The 10,251-nt window shown below is 40.5% G+C and overlaps 1 protein-coding gene across 2 annotated transcripts in view; it reads right to left on the bottom strand.

Moving 5' to 3' along the window:
• Positions 1–1,455: 1,455 nt before the first annotated feature.
• HELLS (helicase, lymphoid specific) overlaps positions 1,456–10,251 on the bottom strand; it is a 32,321-nt gene continuing 23,525 nt past the window's right edge. For both annotated transcript variants that reach the window (XM_086752331.1, XM_086752330.1), the window contains exons 20-22: positions 6,335–6,431; positions 6,042–6,118; positions 1,456–4,390 (exon numbers count right to left, since the gene is read on the bottom strand). In XM_086752331.1, the coding sequence (XP_086608457.1) occupies positions 4,293–4,390; positions 6,042–6,118; positions 6,335–6,431 (272 nt within the window). In that variant the 3' untranslated portion in view covers positions 1,456–4,292. The remainder of the gene's footprint in view (positions 4,391–6,041; positions 6,119–6,334; positions 6,432–10,251) is intronic.

Here is a 10,251-nt window from a genome sequence, read left to right as displayed (position 1 = left end):
CCCCAGGTGACAGTTCTCCATGCTGCAGCACTGGCTGGTGCAGGCCAGTTGGGCTGGACAAAAACCCAGTGCAGCAGCAGAGATAGACCTGCAGGGCTGAAGGAGTAATCCTGTAGGAACAGCTTGCTCCGGCTGCATCTCGGATCAGTGCTCGGGCCCTGCCGTGTCGTTGGACCGTGACTGCTCCCAGCACTGCACATTCCTTGCTGCCCGGCAGCCATGGCTGGCTGGTTGCCTTGCAGGAAGAAAATGGTGGCCACTGGGGCCATCTGCTGTGCTGCACCCCAGCACCACTGCATGGACTCAGCCTTCCAGCACGTGCACAGTCACTAAATGTTTTCATACTGTACAAACATCTGTCAGCAAATCATGGTTCATTCCAGATAACCTCATGAGTTTGGTGTTGCATCGGGGGTCAGGACGGAAAAGCCTGAACCGCACCTGGCATTTCCCCTGCCCTCCCCACCCCAGCTCCACGCTGCAAACAGACAACAAGCCCTGCTTTGTCCAAGGCCGCATGCTTTATCACCCCAGCCGAGCTCCTGCAACGAAGGCTGGCAGCATTGCTGGGAAAACACTGATTGTGTGGGGCTTGACGCAGGAGTCGGGAACTACAAAAGGTTTGAGGGTAGCTCTGAAGTTGTAGGTTTCTAATGCAGATACCAGTGTTGATCCCGTTTATTAGTATGGGAACAGGCTAGCCAGGCAATTCACATAAATTACTCAGGAGGACTTTGATCGCTGGCTGAAAAAAGGAATACATTCTTTTTTTTTTTCTGATGGAGGACAAAAAATACTTGGCAACTGCAGCATTCACTGTAGTCTGACTTTCCAAATTCCTCTCGAGTTTAACAATTTGCATCTGGCGTTTGTCAACAATAACAAAATAGGTTAAGTCAGGTCACGCCTGCATCCACACTGAGCCGTCTGCTCCAGCGGTGAACAGTAATCTAAGAGATGATACATGAAAGGTTCCTATTTGAAGTGTTGGGCAGTTTGTCAGTGAGGCAGCAACCTGCCAAAGGAGGACTCTCTCAGACAGGCATGCAGCACAGCACAAAGCACAATCTGTCATTTTTAACACAGATAACTTGGGTTTCTGGTTGTAGCTCCTCCTGCCACTGTCGGATCTCCCCTTTTGCCTTGTGCACCAGGCACCAAGGTACACCTTGTGTACCCTGCTGCTGCTCCCAACTGGCTTGCAGGAGCTCCCTCGACACCGCACAGGGTGCCAAGCTCAGTTGCAGCGTGGGAAGTCACGAGCAACGCAGGAGCCGTGGCCCACGGCAGGCTGGAAAAGAGGGCTCAGATGGGACCAAGTAGCACATCTCCCTCCTGAGCTCAGAACAGAAAACTGTTTACACAGTTAAAAAGCTCATCCCCTGTTTACACAGTTAAAAAAAACTGTTTACACAGTTAAAAAGATCCCACTGCTGGCAGTGACTTGAGAGAGCTGGCTTCCAGGAGACAAAAGCTAGAAAAAGGTTTAAAAAAACCCAACCAAACAAAAAACTAACAGCATAATCAAGACAGACCTCTCATTTTCTCCTCCTCACACACCACACCATCACCACAACCCCAGCAAAACAGCACTGAGCAGCATGGTCAGTTGCTCCAGCTGCACGTTTAAGATTTGTTTGCTAATGGCAACCCTGTGAGCTCAGATTGTTGTTAAGATGGGGTCTTGGCAGCTGAAATATAATCTTTTTTTAGGCAGGTAAGTAAAAATACCCACATGATGGTACGTGCAGAGTGCATTCGAGTACTGGTGAAATGCCATTGAATAGATTCTAATGCGTGAGATAAGTTTACCACATATTTTCTTGTCATCACCTGGAAAACCAGCACCCTCTTCCCCACCCTCCCCAGCTAATATGAGATGCTCACCAAATTTAAAAAGAGAGAGAGAGAAAGAAAAAAAGAAGCCTGCAAATAGACACAGTAACAACACAGAAGCAAGCTGAGACATCTTTCTGTCCATGCCATTTGGTCTCAACAACTCAAAACATCCAGAGACACCCCTAAAAAGGGGAACAGCTGAGTATATCTGGGTGCAGCATGGGGCAGGAGCACTGCTTTCAAGTCACCAGACAAATCTATGCTTCAAGAACTTATGTTGTATCTGGAGAAATATTTTTTCCCTCTTAACAGACATTATTTAATCCAGAACGATTTAAAACTGTTAGCACCTGCCATGCCCCACCTCACTCCAAGCATCCTCACATTGTCATTTCTGTGTTTACTTGTGGATCTCCCCGAGTCTACAGAAAGGAAGGCTGCTTCCTGGAACACCGGCACCTCTCACAGCACGCTCCAGACCTTGCCTGTAGGCATTCAATGCACAAATGCTGGACTGCCCCTTCACAGCTTAGGTGAATAGCAAGTACGAACATTGCTCTTGACTGCAGGAATAAGAAATATGTCATGTCAAGAAGGTGCTGTGCTTGCTTTATCAACAATATTCACAGGAATTTGGGAGCCAAAAAACCCAAAAGACAATGGAGAGATGGGCTCCTCTATGTCAGCAAGCAAAAAATATGCATTGCTTTCACTTCTTGAAGGTGGGCTAGAAAAGCAGCCACAGCTCTGAAAAGTCTCTCTAAATAATATCAAGCTCTGCCCATTGCTAAACAGTGACTACATTTCACTAATGCTACTATTAGCATTAATGCTAGTTCATGCATTTTTAGGAAAGTAGCAATTATTAAATCCTAGCTGTGCTGGCTACGGGATAGAAATTCTTGTTCCTTTGTTTTTTTTCCACTGTATTGCCCTGCAGTGACATTCAGGCAGCTGTGCATGTGGAGCAGGGTCAGTCTTCAAAATTTAGGTAAGCCTGTGTGGAAGCAGTTATGTCAGTTATTATTAAGATTTTTACAATTATATCTACGGTAGTATCTGAATGGAATATCACTTACTCTTAAATCTTGTAGTAGGTCTTTGCTAGCACAAGACAATGCATAAAAGACTAGCATAGTAGCTCAGCAAATGTAAGTAACACATGGAGACAGCATATGTTGGACTTTGCATTATTCAGGCAGAAAACTTTAAAACTTTTGTCTTCAGCAATTAGAAACAAGACAGGGCTTTCAACAGGCAAAGGTCAAAGCCAGCCTACTCATTAACTTAACAGATTTATGTGCTCCCTTATAGAGGTAAGGATAAATATCTCACACTAATATAAAATAACTTCCTCTAAATCAGGCTAACAGATTACTCTCCATGGAGAGTAAGAATGATCATAAAGTGACTGGAAACTAGTTTCTGAAGTCTGATAGATTAGGTAGGATTTTATTTTATTCCATGTTACCTATGCCTTGATATAACTAGCACAACTTCAACTATGACAGCTCCAGCTGCAATTCCATGACTGCAGCTTCTAATTACACCTAGATGACATTTTCACAAACCAGAAAGTTTAAAAGCTATCTGATGCCCAAGTTGAAAAGCATTGCTTACAGCTGGCTGTTAGAGGCTACATGTGCAAGTCATCCTTCATCTGACTTTTCTGCCCCACTGTAGCCTCAAACCCTTCCTTCCCAGAAAGTACTCCTTGGTCTTCCACACACCCCCAGAGACATTCAGCATTTTCCCCTTTCAGTACCAACAGCTCCCTCCACGTGCTTCAAACCAGCACCTTAGCTGTGCAAGCTGACAAGCCAGTCAATACAGAAGTAATGTCTGCAGCAGAAAAATTTACATTTGTTTTTGAAGCGCATTCACTGCGGTTGTGGGTTTTTTGGTTTTGTTTTTAATGTGTGAGATTGGCTAATGTGCTAAATGAGTACGGAAAGAGTGAATTAATGAACACAACTTAAGCTTTGCTTATTTCAGAAGCTATGCTAAAAACCCTAGACCTTTAGGAGAAACCAGACATTTATTTAATCAAAATAATTTGCAGAAGTTAAAAATAGAAGCTACACAATAGGCTGAAACAAAGGCACATGTTCTCTCCCTTCCAAATAAAACCGTGACGCCATCTTAAAAAAAAAAAGTTTTAGGACTTCCACAGGAAGATTTTTACACAAATTTGCCTGTTTTTACCACTGATCACAAGAGCTAGCTGCAAATGTGAAACAACCTCAGTTTCTTAATTCCTTATGAGAGCCTACCAAAGCTACAACATGAAACTATCACCTGCATTATACTGTAGAACATGTTAAAATTCACTGAATACGAGGGATTTGAACAAGAAAGTCAGCATAAAGGATCACTATGTGTAAGTGACATCTCTAGAAGATCTGACGTCAGTCATATGTTTGTCCTGTAAGACTACAGGCCACATTTGCACATTAAAACACACATTCTGCATTGGAATCTGATGATTCTTCTAGGACCTTGAAGACACCCATTTTGTCCTTTTTCATTTTTTCAGAGGTCTTCATTTGATCTAGGATTAAAACAAAACAAAGAACAACAATAATAAATGAAATGTCTGCAACTTTACCGCTGCATGTTGTATGTGTTTCTGTTTGGATTTGGAAAGCAAGTTGGCAAAATCATTTTGCTCTTTCATCAACAGTCTGCTACTGAAAGTTTGTGCTTGAAAATACTTTTCAGTTGTGTACTTTAAACTAAGAAAAAAAATTCCAACACCTCTGGCTAAATCTGTATGGAGATAAGTGGTTTTAAAATCTGCCTGAACTAGTCTCATTTTCCTCAGAAGAAAACAGAATGCAGTAAACCAATTTAGTGAAGTTACTAGGAGAAACACAGAAAGTGATGGCTCTTTTAAGCAGTATTCTTTTTTAAAGTTCAAACATCTACATCTTGTTTTCTTAGCACTGGTAATCACTATGTTGCCCTTCCAGTGAATATAAAGCTAATGAAAAAGTATTGTCTTTATATAAAATGTAACAGTTATGGCTTACAAGAGTGGGAGGTGGCATTTCAGTTTCTAAAGCATTAAATACAGTTAGCTGTAGTAAAAATTCAGTACATAATGCTAGATTAATATCTCTGTATAAACATTTTTGACAGTTTTAATACACTAATTTTGGTTAGTACAGCCAAGAAAAGAAAAAAAACCCCAACCATTATAAATATGATGCACATTAATAACACAAGATAAATTGCGTCTTCTCCAACGTGAGAGGAGAAATCAGATTGTTTCACAGCCCAAACTTGTAAAGATAGAGATGGACTATATCATCAGTGCATCAAGAATAACTTTCTGTATTAGCAGTCAGTTAACACTAATAAGCACTTCTATAAAACAACAACTTTAGATAATCCAGGAAATTTTTAAAAATATAGAATGAGATTTAAGTAATTCTATTAATTTTCAAAATTGTACTCAAACTATACATATCACATTTATTTAAGGCTAGCTATAATTTTCACTTCTAAATTTTGTAATGACTGATTTTTCTGTATGTATGCTTTGAGGCTTATCTCTTCTAGAGATGCTGAAGGAAACAAAGCACACTTAATCTACTGTTCAAATTGGCCAAGGATTTTTTCCTCTCTTAAATGTTCAGGTTTTTTATAATATCTTGGCCTGATCAAGCACTAGAATTTGCAGACAACCTCAAAAATCTTATTTAATTTTTTTTTTTTTTTAATATTTGATCCACTGACAAGCCATGGTAACTCTGAAAAGCTCATTTTTTCCCCCCAAAAATGATAGACTATATTTTGAATTACAATAGTATCAAAATAGGATTTTAAATAAGTTTGCTGGGAATAATTTCTGTTTCGATCAGTTACAGTAACTTGCAGGAGAAGCTGCTTTGCAGAACACCTCCTGATCTACGCTTTTCATTCACAGTATGGTCAGGGCACATTATGCACGAATATGGTTTCCTGGAACAGTTTTGTTTAAGGTCTATTATACTTTTTAAGTTCTACTATTTCTTCTTCAACAAATCCTGTTGTAAATGTCAGCAAAGGGGCCAAAAAGTTCTCCTTCATATGTACAACACAGCTGTAGGGAAGTGAACCTATGGCAGCTTTCTACATATAAAGAATCTTACAAAATATGAATTTACTGTTGAACAGAAAAAAAAAAAAAAAACCAACAGATTAAAACTCTGACTTACCAATAAGATCACTTCTATCCAAGAGTAACTCTAGATCTTTATTACTGATTACTTTTTCTTTAGATCCTTTAACCTCCCTGTTGAGGAAGAAATACTCTCTCTTAATAAAGATAAAAGCACATTACAGTTAATATCACACAGAAGTCAGTTTTCCCACATAGCAGAATCTCTAGGATATTCTTTCAACTATGAAGATCCACATACCACTTCATAAGACAAGAGAGATATTGACAGTTGCTTACAGTCTACAAGTTACAAACTCATAGTCCAAGAAAAATAAGAAATCTGCATACCTCTCATAGTCTCTGGATTTCAGTAATTCTATTAATTCCTGAGGGTCCAGGCAGCTCTTTGACTGTGCTAGACCAGATTTGCCACCTTTAAACTGATCTGTGGAACAGAGAAATTTTAAGAAAGTACACAGAGGCAGGAACAAATTCTATAAATTGTTAGATCAATGCTGGATGGAGCAAATTACTCTTGCACATCAAAACTAATGCTATGTTTCATTGGTTTAACCCTCAGTTAAACACACCTTACACTAAGAGTCTAACTGGTGAAAAAAGGCACGAGGTACATGAAGAGTTTTTACATGCAGGCCTTTCAGTTTCTAGCTGTAGTATGCAAAAGAACTGATTGAAACACCAATTCAACATGCACACACGCACACACAGAGCAGAAGAGCCATTAGTTCTACTTACAGTAAAAACATTGTAAATAAAGTTAGATGGTGGGTGCTGAAGTTTGTTCCCTTTGTATTGTAAGCTGGTTGAAACAAAGTAAGCAGTATTAACCACAAGATAGGAAATACATGAAAGATACATGGTTTGCAGAGAGAAGATCCCTTGGTTTAACCTACCAGACAGACATGACAAAGTAATACACCTGACACAGGTTGGTTTCTTGAGGAGACTATGGTAACACCTATCTACACACAAACCTAGATGTCTGCCTAAATGCCCTCCCAAAATTATACAAGATTATTACTTAACTAAAGCTGAGCATGGATGAAGTCAAGCCCAAGTCTTACATATTACAAGGAGGCAGGCAAGGCTGACTGTCCTGTGCCAAGTTTCCTCACTTTTTAATCAACACATGTATCCATATTATTAACGGGTCTTCATCAATCCCTTCCATCACACTCACTGCTGTTCTTTCCTATATCTGGGTTTCAGAAGTCTCTGTGAAGTGCAAATCAGTTGCAAGTTCCAGAGGGGTTTGAGCTACAGGATTCTCTCTCCTATAAACAGCTCCTGCTGGGACACATAGGATCCAGGTCCTGTCATGCATTATTAATGATGCAGTCTCTCCCTTTTAGTTTGCAGAGTTTCACAAACTATATAGCATGGAATTAGTGCTGTACAGGTCTTGGGTTGCAATAACAGTGACACAGAGAAAAAATACAGAAGACCCTATCAAGCACTTTACACTTCAAATAGAAGTTTATGTTCATCAGCACTTCTTAGTCTGACATCTATTAATTTAACTAAAATCATGCTGGTTCTCACACAGTTTCCTAGGCAACTTTCTTCAATAAAACAGAAGCACAAGATGGAAAGGGTAATGTGGTGCTGAGGCCAAAAAAGCATTCTGTTTCGCAACAAATTCCAGTTCTTAAGCTCCAGTACTTGTACTGTACACACCCTACATGGTTAGACACCACTGAAAGGCCTGACTTTAATAAGCTCTGTGATATCCCTCTCATTCACTCCTCTAAAGTTCCAACATGTTTTAGATATTCAAAATAACAGGATCCATTACCTCACCTTTATATTTACACAGTAGATCAAAAGGTTCCTGGAGGTGACACTCCTGCTTAAGTTGCAAGATTTGGATATGATTCACCAATAGTTACTACGATAAATATTACACTTATTGCAAAACTGAAGGCATGACCCAACTTGACATTTAGCTTCCTTCCAGTACAACTAGTCCCACTTCCCACTGCTACTTTAGTATATGGCAGTTATCTACTATTAGAGTCCACTCTGCTCTGTGCATTAATTTTGCCACTTTGATTTTAACTTTATGTTGGATTATAATTAAATAATTAAAAATCAAGTTTTTCTTACTTGAATTGGTCATTAACATGCCTAGAGTCAGATGCCAGTCCTAGCAGTCACATCAAGACAGCAGTGTTAAATGAATTACAAAGAAAAAGGCTACAGCTAGGCTAAAGGAAGCATCTAACAAAGGTTAGCTAACATTATCCAAAACCAGAGGCAAATCACAGCTCAGGCTTGACAAGCAGTGTACTGTGCAGAAGACAGCTACAAGTGTGGCCTTTCTGCTCCTTTATGCCCTCATGAAAATGCTTTCCCCCTCTCTCTTAAGATACTATGAAAAGTTCTTAACCTCCTTACAGTTTAATATAAGGCTAATTATTGTCAGAAGCCCATACCAAGTTACAAGAATTGCATTTTTCAAGTGAGCTTCATGTTTGGAAAATGCTATAAGGGAGCTACTGTCCAAATATTACAAAGAGAATAAGCTACAGAAGCAAAGTAGGATTCCTACAGGACCCAAAGAAGAAAAATTTACCCTCAAAAGAAACACTTCAACCCAATCACTTTCTAAAGATTCTTGAGTATGACCAGCTATAATAAAGAACACAACAAGAATCACTGTTGTTCTGCACATAAAAATAAGGACTACTGTTCTATTCAGCACTGGTTAATTGTTCAAACAGGACTATTCTACACTGGTTATAACATACTGTTCTTAAATTCAGGACAGATGCAGACAGGATGCTGAAATTTTTTACAATGATTTGACAGCTCCAGGACTTGCGATCTCAACCAAGTTTAGTAGCAACTCCCCAGAAACCAACTTTCTATAGTCTCTACTAATTTTACCAATTTTAGTAGGAACATTCCCTACTCAAGCAAGTTTGCCAGTGCAATTGGAAAAATCTATTGCTAAAGTTCACATCATGAAACACTGCTCTAGATGACATTAGGTAGGCATATTGCTCCAAATGAAGAAGAACTGTTATAAATTAAACTGCAAGCAGTAAGAATTTTTTAATCTCCTTTCTATTTATAGAATCATAGAATCACAGAATGGTCAGAGTTGGAAGGGACCTTCAAAGGTCATCTAGTCCAACCCCCCTACAAGGAGCAGGAACATCCCTGACTGGATCAGGTTGCTCAGAGCCTCCTCCAGCCTGGCCTTGAACGTTTCCAGGGATGGGGCTTCCACCACCTCTCTGGGCAACCTGTTCCAGTGTTCTACAACCCTCATTATAAAAAAAATTTTCCTAATATCTAATCTAAATCTACCCCCTTCTATTTTAAAACCATTACCCCTTGTCCTATTGCAACAGGCCCTACTGAATAGTCTCTCCCCATCTTTCTTGTAGGCTGTAAGGTCTCCCCAGAGCCTCCTCTTCTCCAGGCTGAACAGCCCCAACTCTCTCAGCCTGTCCTCATAGGAGAGGTGCTCCAGCCCTTTTATCATCTTCGTGGCCCTCCTCTGGATCTTCTCCAACTGGTCCGTGTCCTTCTTATGGTGGAGGCTCCAGAGCTGGACACAGTACTCCAGGTGGGGTCTCACCAGAGCAGAGTAGACGGGGAGAATCACCTCCCTCGACCTGCTGGCCATGCTTCTCTTGATGCAGCCCAGGATGCGGTTGGCCTTCTGGGCCGCAAGGGCGCACTGCCGGCTCCTGTTGAGCTTCTCGTCCACCAGCACTCCCAAGTCCTTCTCCTCAGAGCTGCTCTCAATCCATTCCCTGCCCAGCCTGTATTTGTGCCTGGGATTGCCACGACAATTACATTCTAGTTAATTTAATTTGATTTTTAAAAGATCATAGAATCATAAAATGGTTCAGGTTGGAAGGGACCTTCAAAGGTCATCTAGTCCAAGCCTCCTGCAAGGAGCAAGGACATCCCCAACTAGATCAGGTTGCTCAGAGCCCCGTCTAACCTGGCCTTGAACGTTTCCAGGGATCAACTCTGAATTGTTATTTAACCCCAGAATTTTCAATGCTAGAAGTCCAAAAACATTTGGGTCAAACAAATTATCACCTTGCTGACAAGCTGTAAACAAGCCCAGAGCTCTACTCTCTTATTGCCTGGTTTTACCTATGTTTCTTCCAGGTAGGCTCACTGTCCCATAACCCCTCTTTTTTTCCTTATCTACTAGTAAAGGAGTAGTCATAACGTTGTTATTCCAGAAATACTACAAGTGCTTTCCTTTAATTTGCTGC

This window comes from Chlamydotis macqueenii, chromosome 7, assembly GCF_036417535.1.
Source record: "Chlamydotis macqueenii isolate bChlMac1 chromosome 7, bChlMac1.mat, whole genome shotgun sequence".
Taxonomy (NCBI): Eukaryota; Metazoa; Chordata; class Aves; order Otidiformes; family Otididae; genus Chlamydotis; species Chlamydotis macqueenii.
This window is presented reverse-complemented; position numbering and strand designations above follow the sequence as displayed.